The 26,253-nt window shown below is 42.1% G+C and overlaps 1 protein-coding gene across 6 annotated transcripts in view; it reads left to right on the forward strand.

Annotated features, from left to right (window-relative positions):
- The window catches only part of LOC121291639 (RNA-binding protein 4B-like), a 109,199-nt gene that overhangs the window by 60,419 nt on the left and 22,527 nt on the right, over positions 1-26,253 (forward strand). For 2 of the 6 annotated variants that reach the window (XR_005946042.1, XM_041213103.1), the window contains exon 3: positions 21,510-21,665. The exons of 2 other annotated variants lie outside the window; for them this stretch is intronic. Coding sequence is in view for 3 of the 4 variants with exons in the window: in XM_041213103.1 (XP_041069037.1) it covers positions 21,510-21,625 (116 nt within the window). In the remaining variant the exon portion in view is untranslated. Of the gene's footprint in view, positions 1-21,509; positions 21,666-23,315; positions 23,462-26,253 lie in introns of those variants that run through there. 2 more of the 6 variants (XM_041213102.1, XM_041213105.1) reach the window with 2 other exon arrangements.

Consider the following 26,253-nt stretch of genomic DNA (forward strand, 5'->3'; position numbering starts at 1 on the left):
GGGAGGGTAGACCTAGTAGTAAAAGATGGCAGGGAGAAAGAACCTTAGCTTGGAAAATAAAGATGTTCCCATTGTTCTAATGTGTCGTCATTTTTTTTACTGCCCCTGTCTGTCTCGGCCAGCTCACCCGTCATGCCTTTGTAATTTACTTCATTCAGATTTAAAGCCTAATTTTAAGCTTAACTAAATCACATTCACACTCAATATTAACTTCTATAATATTAGAATCACTGTTCTCCAGAGGCTCCTTCACTACATGGTTATTTATTAACCTTGTCATTGCACAATACTATTTAACATAATCTAAAATAGCCTTTACCCTTGTCGGTTCTCAACATATTGATTTAGAAAACTATCTGTATATATTTCATGAGCTTGCCTTCCACACTATTAAAGAATAAAACACCCATGGGAAAAGAGGTCCAACTGTAGCTAATGGAGAAATTAAAGATAGTCTCAAGGAAAAGGTTTATAATGTTACCAATTTGGTCTATCTGAAAACTAAAGGCTGTGGTTACTGTATCACCCTCGTTACGTGCCCCCTAATTTAGCAAGAGACAGGAGCTGGAGTAGGCCATTTGGCTCTTCAAGCCTGCTACATGATTCAACAAAATCGTGGCTCATCAGATTGTGGCCTTGTATCAACTTTCCTGCTGCCACCTCTACTCCATAAATATTGACTCTTGTTGATGAAAAATCTGCAACTCAGCCTTGATACATTCAATGACCCAGCCTCTACTGCTCTCTGGGGAAGAGAATTCCAAAGTTAACACCAAGAAGAAGAAATTCCTCTTTATCTCCATCTCAAATGGGAGACTCCATTTTTGTAACATTGTGCTCCGTAGTTCTAGATTCCCCCACGAGTGGAAACATCCTCTTAGTATCTACCTTGTCAAGTTTCCTCAGATCTCTTTATGTTCAGTAAGATGACCTGTCATTCTTCTAAACTCCAATGATTGTAGGCCCAACCTGCTCAACTTTTCATCATAGTCTCTACTCATTGGAAATTAGGAGAATGAGAGGTGATCTTATTGAAACATAATAAGATTCTGAGTGGGCTTGACAGGGTCGAGGCTGAGAGGATGTTTCCCCTCGTTGGAGAATCTAGATTTAGGACACAGAGTTTGAAAATAAAGGCCTCATGTTTAAGATGGAGATGAACAACTTCTTCTCTCAGAGGGTCATTAGTGTTTGGAATTCTCTTCACCAGCGAGCATTGGAGATTGGGTCATCGAATATATTCAAGGCTGACTTAGGTAGATTTTTAATTGACAAGGTAGTCAAGGGTTATGGGAGGTAGGCAGCAAAGTGGAGCTAAGGCCACAACCAGATCAGAGATGATATTGAATGGTGGAGCTGGCTTGAGGGGCTGAATGGCCCATTCCTGCCCTATTTCTTATATTCCTAAGACAGCCCCTTCATCCCAGGAATCAGCCTAGTGAACCTTCTCTAAACTGCTTTCATTGCAAGTATATCTCTCCTTACGTTAGGAGACTAAAACTGTACACAGTACTTAAATGTGCTCTCACCCAATGCCCTGTAGCCAGTTATAGCAATACTTTCCTACTTCTATACTCCATCCCACTTGCAATAAAGATAGCAGAACTTCTGAATTGAGTTGAGTCAGATGGTATTCTAAACATGAAAATAATACACGGGAACTTAGAATCATGCTCTAGTCTTATTGTAAAGAAAGCAAAGAAGCACAGGGATAGAATATTTTGATAGTCGATCAAACTACAATACATGTAGACATAACGATCCTGTCAATGTTTCCTCCTGTGAATGTTACATTATCAACCTGTAAGTTTCATCATTAGTAACTTTTAATTGCAAATGTTAAACCTAAAACTAATGGTTAACTTAAATAATTGACTTTACTTTCATTCCCAGTGTTTCCTCAATGACATTCCCATTTTCAGTAACTTTTACTCTCCCTGAATTCATGGAGCAGGGCCATGACTTAAGGAATCAATGGGCAGAATTTTACACTCTGTGTGCAGGGGTGGGCATGACATTCAGGAACGTAAAATGATGCACGATGACATTGAGCGTGTGTCCCAAGTCGCCACGCTGTCTCATGATATTTCATACGATGGGTGTGCAATAATTGAAAGGCCTATTAAGGCCATTAATGTACTAATTAACTCCAAGATTACACTGCCCGTCCTCCAAGCGGCCTGTACATTTTTTAGGAAACCTCATCCACGAGCGGGATGAGCTTCCCTGAAGCTGATATTGATTGTATAAGAACTTTATTTTGAAATTAAAGACATGTCTCGTCTCATGCGACACAGTCACATGAGGGAACGTGTTTCATTAAATTTTTAATGTTTTTAATAATTTCTTTAAAAAGCGCTTCAATCACCCTGAGGCAGCTCCATGCCTCAGGGAGATTGAAGCGCTCTTTTGCGTGCATGTGTGAAAGAGTGCTGGACCTGACTCTCCTTCCTCCCCCCACCTGCACAGGTAGCACTTGCCTTAATTGGCCCACCTGTGTGAAATCGTGGTGCCAAGCCAGTCATGGGTGGCGTTCAGCTCTGCGACCACCCCTGCCCACCTCCACCGAGCCCACCCGATCAATGTCAAATCCTGGCCAATGTGTCACTGAACAAGTGATTACCGTAAACTTACAATTCTGTCACTTCTTTGCAATGGTCTGTCTTGACCTGCATTAACCTTGGACACTTTTACGGTCTGTATTTCCAGACTATAGTCAGTGGGTTTTAACCTGACCCTCTCTCGAAGCTCATTGTGGCAATCTGGTGGGTCATTTTGGTTTTCATAAACACTGGAATCATCCTCCCAGTGGATGAGTGTCTGGAGTGCTGCCCATGGAAAATTCGCTGGTAACATTACTGACTCTCCCAGAGTGCCATTCACCAGGTGCAAAGAGACGGGATTCCCATCAGCCTGTTCCAGACCTGGAACAGAAACCATCATAATGTTGCTATGGATCATGGGGGTACGATTACAGTCCTTATTCCTGCTCTTGTTCATTGCAAGCAATACCCAATCTGTCTGGGCTTCTCGCACATTGATGTTTCATTACAGCCGAAGAACGCATCATCTCACTTTAAATATACTGTTCCACTTACTCTTGATTTTAAGCAGACATTTTCATACCTGGGTCAGTGGTGAACAGGAACAATATTAACTAGGAAGTGCACTGCTCAGTGAGGGAATGTGAATAAAAAAGAACATATTCTAGGAGGGAAGAACATTAACACATCAATAACAGGGGAGGGAATTGAGAAACCACAGATCTCCTGTCCTTCAATAGACATTTTGGAGGCATTGCTGATGCCATGGCAGAACCATTGCAGAAATTCACGACCCTGAGTAGATGTCATCCTCAAATTGAGGGATGGCCGCCAATGATGATGACAAATGCACATTGTAATAATCCATCTTGGTGTGAAGAAATCAGACAACAAACATGAAAAATTAACCACCTTTAATATATTGCATAGAAAGGATTTAGTGTAAAACAATTTGTTCATTACTACAGGTTACGGTGGTGGAGTCTGTTTTGAGTATTTCTGGCAATTTGCTGTTTAACTGGCATTTGAACTGTGGCTAATTCTGCTTAGTCTTGGCCAGGGATGGTGATGTTTACGAACTGTGATCAGAAACTCATGGGGCAGTTATTTGGGATTTTCTATCCAATACCAATTCTCATAATATTATGGGATGTGTTACCCATCCTTCCCGGGAGCACCCAATCATTGCAATCATCCCTAGTTCCTCAGCAGGGAGATTTTTGTCGCCTTCTTTGAGAAAAAGGCCAGTCAGTATGGTGGATTGGTGCATGTGTTATTGCCTGATCTGTTCTGGCAACTGGTGCATTAACTTGAAGATTGGATGAGGCAATATTTCATGGTCACTGAACCAATGTTCTTGAGAAGACCAAGCATTGATGAATTAACCTGCGTGTTGGGAAATTGAGGATCAGTGGAGGGGGACAGTGGATGCAAAATTGTTACATTCACCTGATTGTACTGTCCGTTGAAGTCAATGGGAGTAAATTGATTAGGGTGCGAAACCAGCATGCTACACGATCACTTGGGGTTCCCTGCCCAGTGAGTTAGGTTACTATCACCCCAAAGCCCTCTTTTTATCAATGACAGAGAAACTTGATCAAATGGAAGACGATCAGACACCTCAATACACAGCAGCTACAGAGGGATTATTCTGTCTTACTAAACAGGATGAGACCTGAACTCATACTGAACAGAAGCCTTCACGTTATGTTCCCAATCAGCTCCAATACCCCATTGATTGAGTGTTGTTCTGATTTAACTGCAATGTCATCGCAGCCCATCTGGATCGTTTTTATCTTTGAGCACTTGGTAATTATATACTCCACTAACCAGCAGCAGATCTGTTGGGTTGAAGATAACAATTTCCTGCAACTTGTGCAAGTAAGAAACGATAAGCCATGGGTAAGCTATTGGTAATTGTCACAATCAAACAGTACCCAACATTTTTTAATATTCTTTCACAGGGTGTGGGCATCACTGGCTCGGCCAGCTTTTATTGCCCATCCCTAATTGCCCTTGAGAAGGTAGTGGTGAGCCACCTTCTTGATCTGCTGCAGGCCATGTGGTAGAGGTATACCCAGAGTGAAGAAGGGAGTTCTAGGACATTGACCCAGTGACAGTGATATAGTTCCAAGTCAGGATGGTGTGTGGCTTGGAGGGGAACTTCCAGGTGGTGGAAGTTCCCATGTATCTGCTGCCCTTGTCCTTTAAGGTGGCTGAGGTCACGGGTTTGACTCACAGTGGAACACAGTAGCCTTATTTTTAGTCCTTCTGTAATGAGAATTTCAGAATAGAATATCAGATACTGTAGAATATTACAGACTAAACCTTATCCATTCCCTGAAATGGTCAGTGAGCTGGTTGTGCTTTTACATAACAAAAATAGAATTACCTGAAAAAACTCAGCAGGTCTGGCAGCATCGGCGGAGAAGAAAAGAGTTGACGTTTTGAGTCCTCATGACCCTTCAACAGAACTGGGGAATCAGAGCCCACACAAACAATGCGATATTATCTGTTTTAAACAAAGCACATTCTTTTTGACTGATCCTATTGTCATCCTTGTTAAGTAAGAGAAACCTTGCTCTTTCTTCAAACAATCTTATGACTTGGTGTCAAACCTTGTTTTATAACCCTGCTATAAACTTATCTTGGGACTTTTTATTATGTTGAAGGTGCTACATTGATGCGATTTTCTGTTGTTGCCATCTTAGGCCACACTTCACTGCTGTGCTTTACATTGTTCAGTGGTACTGCCTTTTGATGAGATATTAAACAGAGATCCTCTCTTCTTCCTCTAGGGGTTCAGATGGAAATTAAAGATGTAATGGCATTGTTTGAAGATGATGTGACAGCCAATCTTTAAGGACTTTTACCAAGTACCATTGATAAATTCTGTTATTTCTATCAGCTTGTTAGATCTGTAAAAACTGATTCCCTGTTAAGAAAATGAAACAGAAATTTCCCACCATCTTGTACATAAAAACAAGATCTACAAATATGCACAAAGGACGTCAAAGGACATAGAGCTGTGGCAGAACAATGGAGTTAAGGAACAGATGAGCCATGATCTAATTGAATGGCGAGATTAGCTTGACAGGGCTGAATAATCTCATGTTGTTTGTGTCAAGCAGTGTGCAGTGATATGATGAACATGCATCACTGGGCTGACTTTCAGCGAGGCAACAAATGAAGGCTATGGAATTGGATGTTTGTAAGGAGGCCTTGCATGTTACTGTGAGGATTGTATTCTTTATAATGGATGAAATGTCAGCCTTTCTTCTCAAATTATATATGGAGAAAAGACAGAAGTACACTGATAGCTAACCACAATATAAGCTGCTTGAAACCTGAGATCATCAATAAAAGGCTGACTCAGGCATGCACCAAAGACATTCTTTGCTGGAAGCAAGTTTTATAACTGCTCCCAAGAATTTTAACATCTGACCGTTATTGAGGAGATAAATGACTGGAGCTGCACCATAAACATGTATTCTGCAGATTTACTTATTAGTTTTTATTAAAAAAAGAACTACCTAAGTTGGAGTTCAGCAGTAAGACCCAGAAAAAGTCTGTTAACTGAATATGAGCAGAAAAATTGTGTCTTACAATGGAAATAATTGTGTGTTGTCAGTCAGCTTGACTGTCTGATTTTAAGTACTTAATTGGGTTTTAAGTTTTAGCAATAGTGAAACTAAAACAGATTTTTTTCCCCACAAATGTGTGTGGGCTTTTTTGAATTCCGTTTGTCCCCACTAGTTTTTTTTCCTGGATTTTCATAGTAAAAATGAAAAGCTGAAACAGCCCAGGTCTTTAAGTTAGGAGTATCACTATTCTGTTGGAGGATGTTGTTGAAATGTTGTTCCATGGAAGACGGACTGAAATGCCCTCTAGCAAAATAAAACCCAATTCAAAACTAATAAACTGTGTTATTTTACCTGAAATATGTGACAGAACAGGATTCCTCTTCCATTCCCCCTCACCCTACTTAGTTTAAAGCCCCCCCTGTAGCTGCAATTTTACAATTTGCCAGGGCCCTGGTGCCAGCGCTGTTCACGTTAAGGCCATTCTATCGGTGCAGCTTCTTTCCCCAGTATTGGTGCAAGAGCCTCATGAACAAAACCCATTTCTCTTACACCAATCTTTGAACCACATATACAACTCTGATCTTATTTACCCTATGCCAATTTTCTCATGGCTCAGGAAGTAATCAAAAGATTATTACTTTTGTGGCTCTGCTTAATTTAGCCCCTAGCTGTTCATACCTGGTTAACAGAACCTCTTCCTTAGTTCTACCAATGTCGGCGGTCCCCATGTAGACCACTCCCAACTTGATCTTCTCCTCCCACTGCAAGTTTCTCTCCAGCTGCAAGGAGATGTCCTGGACCCTGGCACTGGGCAAGCAACACTGCCTTTGGTACTATCGCTAGATGGGTATGTGAGCTGTGAGGAGGGCACAATAAGGCTGCAAAGAAATATAAAAACAGAAAATGCCATACGGGCTCAAAACGTTAACTCTGTCTTTCTCTTCACAGATGTTGTTAGACCTGCTGAGTTTTTCCAGCATTTTCTATTTTTATTTCAGATTTCCAGCATCGGCAGTAGTTGGCTTTTATTTTTGCAAAGAAATATAGATGGGTTACATTAGTGGGCAACAAGTTGGCAGATGGAGTATGATGTGCAGAAGTGTATAGTATTCACTTTGGTAATAATGGCAGAGCAGAATACTTTATAGAAATGTGAAGCTTTTAAATGTTGAAATTTAGGGAGGCTTGTGTGTACTCATAAAAAGAACAGAGGTACAGCAATCAATTAGGAAGGCAAATGGCATGTTGGCTTTTATTTCAGTAACACTGGAGTCTTGGTGCAATTCTGTGGGGGCTTCATGAGACCACAGCTGGAGTACTGTGCTGTCTCTATATCTAAGGAAGGATATACTTGTCTTCGAGGTGGTACAGCATACATTCACTAGATTAGTTCCTGAGACGAGCGGATTGCGCTAACTTGAGGATGAATAAATCAGGCCTGTTTTATCAGCAGTTCAGAAGAATAAGATGTTATCTCATTGAAACATACAAGGTTCTGAAGGAACTTAACGTGTTTGACACAGAGGTTGGTTTCCCCTGGTGGGGTGGTCGATCATTTAGGTCTGAGATAAGGAGGAATTTCTTCACTCGGAGGGTTCTGAGTTTTTGAAATTCTCTATCCCAGAGAGCAATGGATGATCCATCACTGAACATATTCAAATCCTGGAAAGATAGATTTTTGATCTGTCCGGGAGTCAAGGGCTGTGAGGAGTGGGCAAGAGATTGGACTTGAGGCAGTGACAGGCTCATGGGGTTGTATGGTCTACTCCTATTTTTTTATATTCTTAAGTAAACTTTAGATCATCAGCACTGGACTCTGTGTCAATTTTTTTATTTGATGAGGCTTCTGTGAAATGCCTTGAGACAGTTGCCAATATTAGAGGTGCTTTATAAATGTAACCTGTTAACAATATAGCAATCAAATGAATACTGTAGATCAGAGACTCAAATTTATTTACTGCATATATTTTTCAGATCAAACACCTGTCCACGTACCCCTATCAGGATATAGATTTAATATAATAACCCCTTTAATGCCCAAAAATTGTCCAAAATGTACCAAGTATCATACATATAATCTTAAACAATGGATACAGTAAACAGTACTGCTCGTCATTAATGTGTCACACGAGCTTATTTGTTTGAGCTTAGAGACATTGTTTAGAGTGATAGTTGAGTTGTAAGTTGTGTTCTACACAAATGCAGATGATACGTTGAGTTCATTCCAGTGAGTGATGAAAATTTACTTTCACACAGATAAGTTGTAGTAGATCTTGCTGAATTCTTAAAAGGCCTGTCTGACTTTTTGGGGAACTCTGCTTGAATTTGGACACAAAACTTATTCAACTGCTTTTGTTGGAGCTCAGTCTTGAGTCAGCAATCAGTTGTAATGTCCAGGAGGTTCTCTTGTTCTCAATTATTGACAAGTTTTGCAATGTGGGTACTGCCGAAAAATTTGTCCAAGTGTGCAGACCCAGCTGTTTGCGTAACCCAGTGAGCATTCACTTTTAACTCTGTCGTGCAACAGTATTTCATTTGTTGTTAGGAATTCCTGCAAACTTAGGAAACTTCATTGTCGCTAACTTTCACACAGCAAACCCAGATTCCAGATTATTTTTTATCAATGACTCCATTTTGCACTGGGCATTGAAGAGGTTTACACTCAACCCTTGAAGACCTAGATTTAGGCCATTTAGCTGAGATAAGCAGCCCATGAGTGAGAACCATGACACTTAACGCAGACAGAGAGAGAGTGGGAATGGGTAGTTGGTAAAATATAATTTGACCTCCGAGTGAAGTTCAAAGGAACACAATTTCTCTTTAACAAATCTATCCCTTGTTAGCTATGCTTCTCCAAGCACCAATTTGATTCTCCTTCTAGCCACTCAGATTGAAACAAACTGCGCATCTTAGACATTCCAGTTAAGATTGAAAAAAATCTAGGAAATTGTCTAAGTTTTCTTTGCTGGTACACAAATAAAAAATAAATCAATTAAAAATGAGGTGGGAAATTGTTTGCATTAGACCTTAAATTCACCATTAGATCATTTCTTCTGTGTACACTCCAGAGCTGGAAGTATGTTTATTACAGTTTGCTGTGGAACCACTGCTTGGTTGCAAGCGGAGCTTGGGTAAGCTGAGCTGCAGTACCATCTGGTTCCTGTGTGTGGCGGTGAAGCACCACAAGTCAGTGCTTCAACTGTTGAGGCTTATCATTGCAGATTTCAAAGTTTCTGTTGTTGTTGTCGGATTTAATTTGTGACTAAGAGTTTCAACCCACGACGTTGCTATTTTTTGCATCAGGGATGTGAAACATTGGCAGGCAGGTTTTACCAGCCTGCAGAATTCCCCCCTACCACCACCACCATAGCCCGGGTTAACTATTAGAAATTTACTCAAGTGTCCGCAGCCAAACCTTGACAGTTGACTCAGGAGCAGTGCAACTTTCAAAAATCCTTTTTTTCCAAGCGCTCAGGTCTTCAACAGGTTAACACCCATAAACCAGCACCCACTTCCTGCCATACACTGCAGTGTTGGTACAAACCTACCCACCACCCCCACTGCCCCTTGCACTGCCTCCTCCTTCAATCAAAGATTCATCCTTTTCCAGTGCTCTTTCTCTCAAGCTGTTGTGCTCCAACCAATTGTGTTTCACACGGCGTTTCACATGCCTGCTGATGACACCTGGCTCTACCTCACTACCATCTCTCTCAATACCGTTCCTGTCACTAGTGTTTCAGGCTGCTCGTCCACTACTGGAGGAAGAAAAATTTCCCCTAACTAAATCTAGGGAAGACAGAAGCCATTGTTTGTGCCCCCAGCCTCAAAATCCATTCCACTGTCACTGACTCCCTGCTCCTCCTGACAATTGTCTGAACCGGGACCAAATCGGTCACAGCATGCCATTGTATTTGACCACATGTTTGTGTCATTGCCAGGATCGTTTGTTTGCACCTCTGTAATATCATCCACCTCGTGCCTCAGCTTTTTTGCTGGTGAAGCACTCATCCATTTTTTTTTAATGTCTCAACACAACTATTCTAAAACATTCCCGGCTGATCTTTCAGGTTCTATTCTCTGTAAACTTGAGATCAACCAAATCACTGCTGCCCCTGTCTTAACTTGCACAAAGCCCCATTCCCCTATCACTACTGTGGTTACTGAGCCACAATGACTTCCAGGGAATTTTAAAATTATCATCCTTGTTTTCAAATCCCTCCATCATCTTGTTTCTTTCTATCTCTGTAATCTCCTCCAGATCACAACCCTCTGAAATATGTGCACTCTCTAATTCTGGCTTCTTGGGCATCCCCAGTTTTAATTGCTTCGCCATTTGTGGCCGGACCTTTCAGTTGCACAGGAACCAAGCTCTGTATTTCCCTCCCTACACCACCTCCTCTCTACCTCACTTTCTTCTTTAAGGCGCTCCATAAATCTACCTCTTTGGTCATCTGACCTAATCTTTTATGTGGCTCGGTGTCATATTTTGTTTTATAATGCCTTGGGACGTTAAAGGGGTAATATAAGTCTAAGTTGTTGTTTCAAGGAAAGCAAACCCATTTGTCTCTGCACAGTCCAAGGTTACATGCATTTGTAAAACATATCTCACTACCTGTAGAATTATAACAGCAGATTACCATTATACACAAACAGTGAATCTCACCATGGATTCTGACAGATGGTATTATGATAATGAAAAAAAGCATGAAATTTTGATGGTTATGCTGGGCTCACCTATGGAACCTTCCCAAAAAAATTGCATTTGTTTAGGTAGAGACTCTGAGCAGGCATATTTTAGAGGGTCTGTTGAGGGAATGGGGACAGTCTGCAGGACCTCCATACAGGAATTAGCATGATTTGAGTGGAGAGCATCAGAGGGCATCTTGTACCAAGTTTGTGAAGGGCTAAACATATTATCCTTCTTTCATGATTTTTTATATTCTCCATTTTCTAATGTGCCTCCTGCATATGACACACGGGAATTATGTTGAAGTGATCTCCAGGTTCAAGGGTCATGATCAGCTGAAGCATAAAGAATAAACTTGGGCTTGTGGCTGTATTAATCCTATTGTCAGTATCTTTGAATATTAACCATCAAAGGTTACTGTATTTTTCCTGTAAATTTCCAATGTGTAGAGATTCCTCTGACAAACTAGATTGTTTCCGAACAATCCATCCAACCCATCCTAAATGATTATTATCCCTTATGTATCACAATATATACATCTTCAACTCTATCCAAAGCCATGTTACTACTTCACAGAGGCAAAAAACAGTTTAGAAACCCTGGCCACTTTGGGTAAAAACTCTTGCAAATTTCTCTCTAACCCCCAAAGATATCTCTGAAGCCCAGTCACTGTTGTTATGCAGGTGAACACTGCAGTTAATCTGCATACATACAACAAACTTTTACTTTAATTTCCTTCAACTGTTCTTTGCTCTCAGACACAGACCTCAGTGTTTGTGATGATGAGAGTGATTGTGAATATCACAGCTCGTATTCCCAGGATCTGAACTGAGTGCAGAGTGCCATCTACCTTCTCTTTTCCTCTGCCTAGAAAGATACACAAAAGGGACCATAAGTTAGGCTTTGATTTTGATCCCTTGCTGAGGGATCAATAATCAAGTTTAATATTACTGCAATATTTTGTATAATGGCAATATATCCACTGAAAATATCTATAATGAGTATTTTAATTGCTGACACTCTAAGATAGGATAATTTTAACTGTCATCACTGGCAGAAAACTGGCACCAGTGGATCTCCTGCCTCTTTTACACCCTGTCAAATGATCCTTTCCATTGATGATTGCTAGGTTTTGTTGCAGAATAATCTGGAACCATTTAGCTGGTGATAGAAATTAGTCTTGGGCAGTTTTGCAAATAGTATTGCATTGGACTCCCGTATGTGCCCTGCTTAGTAATCAATTTTGTCAGCTTCAGTGGAACTGAATATCCAGTGGGATGCGTAATGGGTGGCCAACGTAATACCACCCAAGGTGAATTTGTAACTTCCTTTAAATTGCGTAGATGTTTAATTTGCAAGGTCATGTTAAACCAACCCTCTGAGTTAATAAAAGCTACCAACTCAAATTATATTTGACAACCATTCCTGTATTTCAATTATTAATTGGAGTCGCGGCTCCATTAGCTCCTATGAAATAAGCTTAATTGGTTGCTTACAGTAGGGCCCTGTGAGGACCACGCTCTCAGTCTTCTCACTAACAGGGTTTCTAACCGTGTACTTGTAAACTGTGCTGGTTTTGTGTAGATTTATGGACATGCTGAGTTTCCTCCCACTGTCGGTCACAATGTATGGCCCACCAGGTGTGACCAGCTCTCCTCCTGTCTACCAGCTGTACATCAGGTCACTGCCACTTTCCACTGAACAGCTCAGGGTAACATTACAGATTCCATTTTCAGAAGACACTGCTGATCAGTTGTATTCTCGGATTTGATACACGTTCTGAAAGTGAATAAAATCTTGTTAGCAGGGTGGAGTGGTGCACATGTGGGATGAGCACATTTTTAAAATGCTATTTAAAATATCATTTGTACATATCCAGCATCTTGTTACTTTCCTCAGAAATGTTGAAAGCACTTACAAAGATACTAGTAATGCTGGACAGGAAAAAGCCTTCTGATCAATCCAACGCATCCTGTATAATTATTATACTGTATGCATCCCAATATATACACCCTCTACTCCACCCAAAGCCACGTGATTGCTTCACAGAGGTGAAAAACAGTTTAAAAACCATGGCCCATTTGGGTAAAAAAATGTTGTAAATTTCTCTCTGACCCCCAAAGATATCTCTGAAGTCCAGTCACTGTTGTTATGCAGGCGAATACTGCAGCTAATCTGCACGCATCAGGAACCCACAAATGAGAATAAATGACGAGTTAATTTAACTTTGATGATGCTGGATTAAGGAATAATATTGGCCAGAATATCACAGGAGCTTGTTGCTTTTCTTCAGATAATTCAGTGTGATCTTCAACATCTGCCTGAATACCAGACCTGGCAGTCAGAGCCCTGGATTAAATCTAATTAGGCAATAGAGCTGCAAAGTAATAGTCATTGGTCTCCATCTGTTCTGACTGCAGATTCATGTCATGTGGGTGGGCAGGGTTTCTGTGTCATGCAGAGGAACTTGGAGTCATTGGAGCCATTCTTTAGTTTTACTAAATTAAGAATGCTTAACTTAAATAATTGCAAATCAACTTGACTTTCATTCCCAGTGTTTCCTCACTGAGATTCCCACTCTCTGTAACTTCTACTCTCCCTCAATTTCAAGGAGAAAAGCAATGATGTGACGCAAGTGTCAGGATTTTCTCTGCAGGCATCATCAACCAGCCATTGGCCTCAAATGAGGGTCATAAGCTGGCACTGTATGGGAAACAGTCACTCATCTGTGATTTTTCCCCAATTTGGCCAATCAGTGACCAAAGGGTGAGCTCACTGGGTGGAATTGTCCAGAATTGCACTAAGTGTGGTAGCGGGTGTGAAAAATTAGGCAGCCACAGGAAACACACTGTCTCACTGGCTGGCGTCCTCTGAATTGTTACCTCACTGCTTCCTCACACTGGGTGCACACAGTTCTCAATGCTTGCAGCTTTAGGACTGCTCCTGTAAAGACATGGCCCTGAAAGCCAAGAAGAGTTCAGTGTCCTGTCACTGGAATGCCTTTTGGAAGGGCATCATGATGTCTTCCACCCCCATTCTGACCATAGGAGGTCCATCAATCTCACCATGCTGGCTTGGGAGGAGGTGACAGTGGTGGTCAGTGCCAACGCTGCACAGAAGAGGCTGGTATGTAGTGCAGAAAGAGGATGAGTGATCTCATCCGTGCTGCCAGGGTAAGGTAACCATCCCATCAGTCTAAATTCACATACTCACAAGGCCATCACACATTCACTGACATCTCACTTACTGCCAGCTCAAGGGACATCGCCACTCACTGTCTCACACACACCCTCACATCTCCATCTGGCCTCATCTCCTCTAAAGACTGCCTCCTCAGCCCTCATCATCTTGAGGCCACTTGCACAGATGAACATGTGCCCTACACACACCCTGAGACCCCCTCCTTCCCCAGTACAGCCTTCGCCCTGCAGATTCTTCTCTTGCCTGAGGCCACTTCACCCCTTTCCCCAAGTAAGCCCTAGTCCTGCAGCTATTGAAATGCCACCCTCACCTCATGGCTGGCCTGGTACATACAGACCTGCCCATGAGCCCCATCCCTAAAAATGATGTGGTGCTGCCTGTGAAGTTCGCGCTGATGACCACAAGTGCTGACTGAAGCAAGGTAGAGGCAAACCTCAAAGTCCCAAGTGAAGAGCAGCTCGCCAGGTGCACATCGCTTATGTACAGTTGTGGAACATGTCCACATGCTCGGATGATCTGACATGCGGGGGGATGATTCAGCGAGCAGAACTTATAATGAGATGCTAAAGTATTGAAATTAGGTTCCCGATGTGGCGATGGGAAATATGGCCTGCCATTGACGGGCGGAGCAGATGGTTGCGACCTGATTTCACATAAAACCGACTTTTTGCCTTCTCGCTGTATTGTCCGCTCACGCTGCCAAGCACACCTGCTGCCAACGGGCCATTAAGAATGTGGGCAGTCTTTGGAAGTAGGAGGGTCAATAAGATGCCTCCAACTTGAACACAGCAGCAGGATGCCTCTCAAGGTAAGTGAGGGAGAAATTGCCCTAAAATGGAGCCACTCTGTAGCTAATCTGGGTATCATAGGAGCTGATGAATGAGACAAATGACAAGTTAATATGATTTTGGTAATGTTGGTTTAAGGAGGAATATTGGCCTGGATATTGCCAGAGCTCTTGGCTTTTCGTCACATAACAGACCAGACAAGCAGAGCACACTTCTGAATCTAATTAGGCAATAGAGCTGCAAGTCATAATCATGGTCCCCATCTGTCCTGACTGAAAATTCATATCATGTGGGTGGGTGGGTGGGTGGGGTAGGGGATTCAGTATAATATACAGGGACTTAGAATCACTCTCTAGTCTCACTATTAAGAAAGCAAAAAAACCACACCAATTAACTAATCTGACAGTCTGTCAAACTATTGTATATGTAGTCTCAGTGATCCTGTCAATGTTCCTTCTGTGAATATCCCATAAGCAAACTGAGTTTCATCATCAGAGATTTTAAATTCCAAATGTTAATCCCAAAGTAATTAATAATGGTTATCTTAAATAAGCGCAGATTTACTTTAATTTCATTCCCAGAACTTCCTGACTGACATTCCTATTTTCTGTAACTTTTACCCTGCTTGATTTGATGGATCAGGGCAGTGATCTGACACAAGGAAGGTGATTACCATCAACTTGCAGTTCCACCACTTCTTTGTGAACGTCCTGTTCTGATCTTGCATTAGTTTCATACTGACCTTGGTCACTTTTTATTAGGGTCTATATTTCCAGGCTGTAGTCACTGAGGTTTAACCTGACCCTCTGCCAAAGGTCATTGTTACATTCTGCTGGCTTGTTTCGAGGTTTTGTACATACAAGAATCTTTTTTGCAGTGAATGAGTTTCTGAAGTCCCAGGTAATTATCAAAGGGTCTGTCCATGGTAAATTTACCGGTAAAGTAACTGACTGTCCCAGAATTCCATTCACCTGCAGATTCCCATCAGCCTGTCTCAGACCTGGAACACAAAACATCATACTGTTGGAAGGGTTCTGCGGGAGTACGATTACAGTCCGTATTCCTGCTCATGCGTTGCACTCAACATCCAATCTGCCTGAGGCTTCTTGCACACTGACATTTCATTACAGAACGCAACATTCACACTTTAAATGTATTGTTCCAGTTACTCTCAATTTTAAGCAGACATTTTCTTACCTGGGTCAGTGATGAACAGGACCAATATTTACCAGGGGATGCACTGCTCAATGGGGGAATATGAGTAAAATGAGAACATATTCTAGGAAAGAAGAATATTAACTTATCAATAAGAGACTGGGGGAAGGAATTGAGAAACCACAGATCTCCCAACATCTAATTCACATTTTGGAGGGTTTGTTGATGCCATGGCAGATCCATGGCAGAAACTCATCCCTGAGTAGATGTCACCCTCGAATCGAGGGACAGCCAACAATGACAAAGACAAATACGCATTTCAATAAACCACCTGGGTGTGAAGAAATCAGGCAACAAAAATGAAAAATTAACCACATTTAATGTACTGGATAGAAAGTATTTAGTATAAAACAATTGACTGTAGTTCTGTTTAGAATCGTTGAAGTTTTGTGGCACAGAAAGAGGCCACTTGGCCCATTGTGTCTGCACCAACCGAAAAATGAGCCTGTCAGCCTAATTCCAATTTCCAGCATTTGGTCCGTAGGCCTGCAGGTTACGGCACCTGAAGTGCATATCCAGACACCTTTTAAATGAGTTGAGGGTTTCTGCTTCTACTAGCTTTTCAGGCAGTGAGTTCCAGACCCCTCTGGGTGAAACATTTTTTTACCATCTCCTCTCTAATCCTTCTACCAATCACTTTAAATCGATGCCGTCTAGTCACTGATCTCTCTGCTAAATAGGCACTTCCCATCCATTCTATCCATGCCCCTCTCAATTTTGTTAGTCTCAAACAAATCTCCGTTCAGCCTTCTCCGTTCCACGGAGGACAACCCCAGCCTATCTGATCTTTCCTCATGGCTGCAATTTTCCTGTCTTGGCAACATCCTTGTAAATATTCTCCATACCCTCCCTAATGCAATTACATCCTTTCTGTGAAGAGGTGACCAGAACTGCATATGGTACTGTTCTCAAGGTATGACCTAACTAATGTTTTATACTTTCCAGCATAACCTCCCTGCTTTTATATTCTATGCCTCAGCTAATAAATGAAAGGATTCTGTAAGCCTTAACCACGTTACCAATCTGTCCTGGTACCTTCAGGGATCTGTGGACATTCACTCCAAGGTTCCTCACTTCCTCTACACTTCTCAGTATCCTCCTATTTATTGTGTAATCCTTTGACTTGGTTGACCTCCCCAAATGCATCACCTCATTTCTCTGGGTTGAATTCTATTTGCCACTTTTCTGTCCGCCTGACCAGTCCATTGATGTCTTCCTGCAGTCTACAACAACCTCCTAGCTACCAACTGCACAGCCAATTTTTGTGTCATCTGCAAATTTCTTGATTATTCATCCTACATTTACTTACAATTCATTAATATATACCACAAAAAGCAAGGGACCTAGTACTGAGCCCTACGGAACCCCACTGGAAACCCTTTGTTTCCTGCTACTGATCCAATTTTGTATGCAGCTTGCTGCATTCTCCTGGATTCCATGGGCTTTTATTTTAATAACCAGTCTGCCATGCGGAACTTGTCAAAAACCTTGCTATAATCCACGTAGACCACATCAACTGAACTAATCTCATCAATCCTCCCTGTTACTTCCAATAATTTGCCCACTACCGAGGTCAGACTGACTGGCCTGTAATTATCTGGTCTATCTCTCGCTACACAATCACTTGTTTTCCTTGCCCAGTGAGTTAGGTTACAATCAAGCCCTCTGTTCATCAGCGACAGAGAAACTTAACCTAAAACCAAAGGTATTCTTCTCAAATAATTGAAACAGAGAAAGTATTAATGGTCTTACCTACTGGTTTTAAGTTTACAAAGGGTGCTGCTGTATTGAAATATCTCAATACACAACAGGTGCAGAGGGATTATTCTGTTTTACCAAACAGGGTGAGATATGAAGTCGTATTGAATAGAAAGCTTCACGCTATGATTCCAATTAGCTCCAATACCACATTGATTAGGTGTTGATCTCTTTTAACTGCAAATACGTTGTAGTCCCTCAGGATTGTATTTCTCTCAGTTCGCTTGGAACTATACACTCCAGTGAACAGTCAGTGATTAAAGCTGGTCATTTCTTGCAGCTTGTGCAATTAAGAAACGAGAAGCCACAGGCAAACTATTGACAATTGTCATAAGCTAGCAGTATCCAACGTTCATTGCATGTGTAGTTCAGGGATATGGTCTTTGTAATTCTGTAAGCAGCATGACCAAATAAAGTATCAGCTACTAAGAATACAGTATTACAGATTAAACTTTATCCATTCCCAGAAATGGTCAGTGAGCTGTTATGTGTTTGGCAGTTTGCATCAGAATTCAGCTCTCATCAGGCTAGTCAGTGCATTTCAGAATGAGAAACCAGAACCCGCAATAACCACTCTTGTTAGCTGTTTTAAGCTAAAGCACATAATTTTTTGCTGATCCTATCACAATCTTTGTGAGCAAGTGAGAGAAAACATGCTCTTGCACTCTTCCATACAATCATGTGACTCAGTGTCAAATTTTAAGTTACAACTCTCCTGTGAAATGCCTTGAGATATTACATTCAAGGCACTATTTGAATACTAGATGTTGTTGTCATCTTGGGCTTCCCTCCATTGCTATGCTTTACATTGTCAGTTGGAACATTCTTTGATGACATGTTAAAGTTGGGAGACTTGCTGATTTTTAAAATTTCTGCTGCCTACGAAGATTGACATGGTTGGTAGAGATTATCTAAAACTTAAATTGACTTACCTGGCCAGAATGGAAAATACACTAATCTTCACTATGTATAGTAGATACACTCGATTGATCGTCTGATGGGTGGCCACATGACACTGTCGAACCTGTGTGTGGATGAATTGATTGACGTGTGAGTTGATAGGTGTGCTTTTGACAGTGTGTGCTTTCCATGTATAGTCCTATGAACCCACATCGCATTGGGAGCGACTGCTCTATAATGTATTGGTACTCCATTATGCCTATCAGTCATTGACTTTTCCTGATTTTCATGTCATGAAATGTCTTCTAGATATTTTTCCTACGTATCATTAAATTTTGTTTCCATGTTCATCTATCATCTATAACAACACTATTTCACTGAAAGACAGTTACTTTTTATTGTGCTATGTACAGATATTAATCCCATGTTATGCTCAATAAATTGGACATTGAAGCATAATGGCAATTTTTTATGCACTCCACAGTTGTGCGAATAAGTCTTTCAGTAACCTTGTGCATCTGCGCTCCCCCATTATCTCCTCCCTAGCATACACCCCTCTCCAGAACATCCCTCTTCTTTGACTTTCAGAAACAATTTTTAAAATTGTATGGCAATGGGAATATTCTCTTTTCACTGTCTGGTATTATTATCTACCACTCTGTAAGGATAAAGATGGAAGTGGCATCCGTAAACTCCATTTCTTTAAAAGCATAGAATTTTACAGCACAAAAAGAAGCCATTTCCAAGCCCAGGTCATTTATATATAATAAGAAATAAAACAATCCTGTTATGGATAGGGGAGGGAGGCAAACTGAACTCCTTTATTTTTCTTGCCATCTGTCCATAAACAGAGGTGTTTTGCTTTTTGAATATTTTGAAATGACTTGCAGCAAACTCTCAGATAAAAGCAAAATACTGTGAATGCTGGAAATCTGAAAAAAAACAGAAAATGCTGGGAAAACTCAGCAGGTCTAACAGCATCTGTGGAGTGATAAAATAGAGTTAACGTTTCAAGTCGGTATGACTCTTCTTCACTCTGAAGAGGAGTCTTACCAACTCGAAACGTTAACTCTGTTTATCTCTTCACGCAGCAAACTGTCGTTAGGATTAAGTCAGAAGTGTTGTTTATTCACATGTTCAAACCCAGGGGATGGTCATTGCAACACACAAGAAGGGGATATGAAAAAATTGTTTTACTACTAGGACTAATTTGGAACGATGAAAAGAAATAGGAATATTAATTCATGTGACTGTTAGAGTCCAGTGAGGGTTCCTTCATGTAAGTGTTGAAGTTCAGGTGCTTCAGCTAGCTGAAAGGAGGATTTGCAGAATTAGTTCAAAGCTGGTCTTATAGCAGCAAGATGAGGTTGTTATCTGGAGACTTTGTCCACCCTAGTGGCAATGGCTAGAAGCTCCCAGAGAACCAGGCTTCAAGGAGGTTACGCCCCCGTCGATGGAGTCTGTGTATCACAGTTTGCTCTTGAACCACAGCCTGGTTGCAGGTGGAGCTTGTGTGATCTCAACAGCAGTACCATCTAGTCCCAGTGTATTGCGGCATTGTGCCACAAGTCAATGCTTGTGCAACTGTTTTAGCGTGTTAATTGACAACATCCTGGGTGTTTAACAAAGTGAAAACAAACTGAGACACATTGCAGATTTCAGAGTTTCCTGTTATCTGTTTGAATTTGCAATAAAAGTTTTCTACCCACAATGTTGCAGTTTTTTTGTGTCATCAGGGATATGAAACATATAGCAGGCAGGCTGGATCCAGCCTGAAGGCGCAGGGCTCAGATTGGCTATTAGAAAATTCGCCCAAGTGCCTCCACCCAAACCTTCACGGTTGACTCAGGAGCAGGGGAACTTTCTAAGCCCGTCTTTTCGGACCTCTGGGATCTTTCCCAGCTGGCTACTCCTTCACAAACCACCAACCCCTTCCTCCTGCACTCAGCTGAGTTAAGTACACACCTCCCCATCATAGCCCCAAACTCTCATTTGCATTTTCCGTTCCTTCAATCAAAGATTCATTCTTCTTGCGCAATCCCTCTCAGACTTCTTGTGCTCTTCATATTATTGTTTCAAATGCACACTGATGACAGCCAGCTTTACCTCACTAGCACCTCTCCCGACACCCTCCCTGTCACTAAATTGTCTGACAGCTTGAATGAAATCCAGTACTGGCTGAGTAGAAATTTCTTCCAACTAAATATTGGGAAGACAGAAGCCATTGTTTTCATCTCCCACCACAAAAGCCGTTGCATTGCCACTGACTCCATGCCTTTCTCTGACAGCTGTCTGAGGCTGGACGAGACTGGTCACAACTTGGTGTCATATTTGATCACATATCCGCATGATAACCAAGATTGTCTATTTCGATGTCTGTAACTTAGCATGACTCTTCCCTCAGCTCAACTGCTGCTGAAACCCTCATCCATGCCTTTGTTATCAATAGACTTGACTATTCCAATGCACTCCTGGTTGGAATCAGGCCTCTATTTTAAAATTCCCATCCTTGTTTTCATGTCCCTTCATGGCCTCATCCCTCCCTATCTCTGTAATCTCTTCCAACCCCACAACTCTCTCAGATAGCTGAACTCCTCTGCTTAAGACCTCTTATGCATCACTGATTTTAATTACTTCATCATTAGTGCCTTGCCTTCACTTGCTTAGGCCTTGAGTCTGTGATTTCTTTCCTTAATCACTCTGCTTCTCTACCTCTCTTTTGCTGAATGTGACCCATGCCAATTGCAAAGATATTTGGTAGGTCTGCCGTAGAAAATGAGTTTACCAACTTTGTGTTAATGTGCTTCCAATAGTTTTGTTTTTATTTCCACAGTAAACCTGCTCCGTCACATCCAGGGTCCAACATTCAGCCTGCTTAAGGTGAAATCGACTGTAGCAATACTCCACGGAATTTTTTCACTTGACTGCATTGATTCGTTTCAACGCTGACAGGCATACACTAGTGACGACTGGGAAGCTTCACATGCAGGTCAGGGTGTATTGGTGTCTTTCACAGTGCACATAATTTTTTGGCACTTAAAATTCTGTCTCATGGAAAATAATTATATGTATCCACACCGGCAGGTTCGTAGGCGGGGGTGTCGGGGAGGGGAGTGAACTAAAGTTTGTCAAATGGCCTCCGGACAGGATCCCGCCTGCATAGAGCGATCCACAATTTTATGCTGGGACGGGCAAGGCCTGAAGCCCTGCTCCAATTGAGGCCAATTACTAACCACTTTAGGGCTGTTTTCCACCAGGCTCAATTTTCAGGCTGTCAAGAGGAGCTCAGTGGCAAGGCGGAAGCCCAAAAATTAGAACTCGAACTAGGGGTCACCGTTTTAAAAAAAGGGGTCGCTCATTTAAGTCAGATGAGTAGAATTTTTTTCTGTGAGAGGGTGGTAAGTCTTTGGAACTCTTTTCCTCAAAAGGTGGTGGAAGCAGAGTCCTTGAATATTTTTAAGGCAGAGCTAGATAAATTCTTGATTAACAAGGGGATGAAAGATTATTGGGGCTAGACTGGATTGTTGGGTTGAGGTTACAGTCAGATCAGCCATGATCTTATTGAATGGCAGAGCAGGCTCGAGGGGCTGAGTGGCCTACTCCTGCTCCTAATTCATATGTATGTGTGTAACCCTGTTCAGACCTCGAGTGCGAAAGGGGGTGCGGGGGAGGGTGCCTCCATCAGAAGCCTCCATTTAACATCGGGCTCCCCTCAAAAAGATCTGACTGCTGCAGAGGCTCTTCCCCGCGGCCTCTTGACTGACACCTCAACTCCCTCTGTCCACCTCCCAGGCCTCACCTACCTTCCCCACCCTGAGACCACCAAAGCTTACCTGTTCCTGGACTCCTGGGAGTTACGCTCTGGAGACTACTTGCAGTCCTAGTCCTATCCACTGCAGCTTCTGGTGTTGCACAGACTAGAGAGCTGCCACCCAATTAGGTTAGCCGTCAGCTCTCTGAAATGGGACTTTCTCCGAAGTGAGGAGCAGAAGTCCTTCCTGAAGCTAATTGACACTTCTTGGAGCATTAAGTGGCTGCAGAGCAGGCAGTATTGTCGGGGATGTGTTCTCTGATGACTCTTTGGATGGTGGGCAGAGAAACACCGCCATCTGAAAAAGTCTGGCCCATATGCTTTTCATCCTTATCATTAATGTCGTCACATCAAGGTTGAGCTTCATTTTGTCATACTTAATGGTAGGCTAATCTTGCTGGCCATTGTTGGCACTCAGCTAACATAGAATGCAGGGTAAAGCTCCCTTTATATTGTTCCCTCAGCTACCTGGGAACTTCTGACACTAGAATTGGATGCCAAAGTGGATATTATCCAAACCCTAGACCCTAGTAATTCCCCCCAGACTTTTCCAGTCAACTCTCCCAGATCAGGTACAGATAGCGTGAGTTTGATGTAGAGTGCAATACACTTTACATCTAACCAGTGCTAAGCAAGATCCATGTTAAGCTTGTCAGTTTCTCTTCCCTTCCAACTTAATTTTCATCAGTAATGGAGTTTGCCTGTTTTATCAGTCAGATGGTAGACTTCTGAACCAATGAGGTCAGGGTTTAATTTAAATGTTTAATGTCTCTGTGAGATTATCAAATCGTGTGTTAAGCAGTCGCTATTGATTTTAATAATTTTTAGGATATGGGCATCGCTGACAAGACCAGCAAAGCCAAAATTCATTGTCCAGCCCAAGTTTCTCTTAACTGAGTGACCTGTTAGGCCACTTCAGGGAGCAGAGTCAACTGCATTGATGTGGGATGGGAGTCAGATATAGACCAGACCAGGTAAGGACCACAGGTTTTTCTTCCCTGAAGAGCATTAGTAAGCTCACCAGTTGGGTTTGTACGACAATCAGAAGGTTTCATGGTCATTTTACTGATACCATCTTTTTTTTCCAGCTTTTAGAAAACTGAATTTATGGGGGAAATTGAATTTGAGTTCACTGAATTATTAATGCATCCTCTATTACTAGTCTAGTAATATAACCACTGGACTACCATTCCCCATCCAATGTTGTTGCCAGTGGTAATATGTGACCTTGTGTTTTAAGAGTTAAAAAAGCAGGAAGTCTGGAGAAGTACTGGCTTGAGATATGAAAATTGCTGATAGTCACTCCCTCTTATGTGTAAATTACAAAAGAAGGGAGATTTTCAGGAACCTGCAGCGGTACCACTGGAAGGCACATTGTTTTTAAATAATTTCCATTATTTGATTTAAGTTTTCTTCTGAAATGATGCATCAGGAGGTGAAGAGTGAGAGGAAGTATACTGAGTCCTTCAAAATACCTTTTGTATAGTGAAAGCAGACTGCCATGCCACTATGGAAGTAGATTCGCCTCTGGGGATGTGCTTAACACCAGCAGCTGCTGCTGGCACGATCCATAAGGTGAGCCGTCTTGAGAAAGACGCATGGTTGGGTGTTCCCTGCATTCACCAAAAGCAGCTGAACCAGTGCTGTCCTGAAGTCCCGCAGTCAGATTGGTTGGTTTGGTGCCATTGCACAAATTTAGACCACGGAAGCCCATTATACAAATTCGTACATCACTTAGCAAAGAGCATGTCTTCAGCTGCAAGGTGCACTAACTAATGCACTAGCATTACTGAAAGCCCAGGCACCTAACTTGCTTTTTTTTAATGTGTACAATCATTTATGGGATATAGCATCACAAGCTAGGCCAGCATTTATTCTCCATCCCTAATTTCCCATGAGAAGGTGGTGTGAGCTGCTTTCTTGAACTGCTACAGTCCATGTGTTGTAGGAATACCCACAGTGCTGTTAGGAAGGGAGTTCCAGGGTTTAGACCCAGCAACAGTGAAGAAATGGCACTACAGTTCCAAGTTAGGATGGTGTGTGACTTGGAGGGGATCTTGCATATGGTGGTGTTTCCGTGCATCTGCTGCCCTTGTCCTTCCAGGTTGTAAAAGCCACAGGTTTGGAAGGTGCTGTTGAAAGAGACTTGATGAGTTGCTGCAGTGCATCTTCTAGATGGTACACACTGCTGCAACTGTGATCAGTTGTGGATGGAGTAAATGTTGAAGGTGGTGGAGGCTGTTTTGTCCTGGATGGCGTTGAGCTTCTTGAGCATTATTGGAGTTCCACCCATCCAGGCAAGTGGAGAATATTCCATCACACTCCTGACTTGTGCCTTGTAGATGGTACACAGGCTTTGAGGAGTCAGAAGGTGGGTTACTCTCTGTAGAATTCCTAGCCCCTAATCTGCTCTTGTAGCCGCAGTATTTATATGGCTAGTCCAGTTCAGTTTCTGGTCAATGGTAACCCCCAGGATGTAGATAGTGGGGGAATTCAGCGATTGTAATGCTATTGAATGTCATGGGGCATTGGTTAGGTTTTCTCTTGTTGGAGATGGTCATTGCCTGGCACCAGTTTGACAGGAATGTTACTTGCCACTTGCCAGCCCAAGCCTAGATATTGTCCAGGTCTTTCTGCATTTGGACACGGACTGCTTCACACTCAAGAAGCTTGACACTATTCAGGACAAAACAGCCCACTTTATTGGTACCCCATCAACAAACAGTCAAGTTGTGCACCACCAACACACAGTGTCAGCAGTGTGCAGCATCTACAAGTTGTACTGCAGGCACTTACCAAGCCTCATCAGACAGCACCTTCCAAACTCACGAGCGCTACCATCTAAAAGGACAAGGGCAGCAGACACAGGGGAACACCACCACCTGGAAGTTCCCTCCAAGCCACTCACCATCCTGATTTCGAGATATATCACCATTCCTTCACTGTCGCTGAGTCAAAATCCTGGAACTCCCTCTCTAACAACACTGTGGGCAGAGTTAGACCACATGAACTGCAGTGGTTCAAGAAGGTAGCTCACCACCACCTTCTCAAGGGCAATTAGGGATGGGAAATAAATGCCAGCCTAGCCAGTGACATCCACATCCCATTAATTAATTGAAAAAGCTGCAATAATATTCAGCAGTCTCCTGTCATTCACTGTAAGTTAACTGTAAAAGGGGCAGACTGCCTTCAAGAAAAGAAGATCATCACGTGCACCAAGTACAACACTGCTCCTTGCCCCTGCTGAGTGCAGAGGCAGCCAGTAGCTTGGGAGGCGCTTGGTTTCAGGCTAAAATTTCTGTTCTTCCCACTTGCACCACGAACACATTGGTAGGCTGTGTATTGGGTCCCCCTTGCCCAAATATTGGCCCTATCTAATTTAGCCCTTATAAGCTGGCTGGGAATTTTCCCCATTTATCTGGTTATCTGATTCAGAATTATTAAGTTACATGCACTGACAATTAATGTAGGCAGTCCTCGGACTTGTGACACGATTGGTTCCAAAAACTCACTTAAGCTGAAACATCATAAGTCAGGACTGATTTTCCCAAAAGAACAATGTTATAAGTGGGGGATTGGTTTCTGAACCAAGGCCTGATACCCTATTTTCACTAAAATAATCCAGAAATTTGTACTCAATCAATTATAGATGACTAATATGGCAACATTAATGTATTTATGTTGTAAATAGCAATCATATTAACATTGAAAAATTACATAATAAGCTAAAAATACGTGTAGAAATATAGTACTGTACTGTACTAAT

This window comes from Carcharodon carcharias, chromosome 19 (genome assembly GCF_017639515.1).
Source record: "Carcharodon carcharias isolate sCarCar2 chromosome 19, sCarCar2.pri, whole genome shotgun sequence".
In the NCBI taxonomy this organism is placed as follows: domain Eukaryota; kingdom Metazoa; phylum Chordata; class Chondrichthyes; order Lamniformes; family Lamnidae; genus Carcharodon; species Carcharodon carcharias.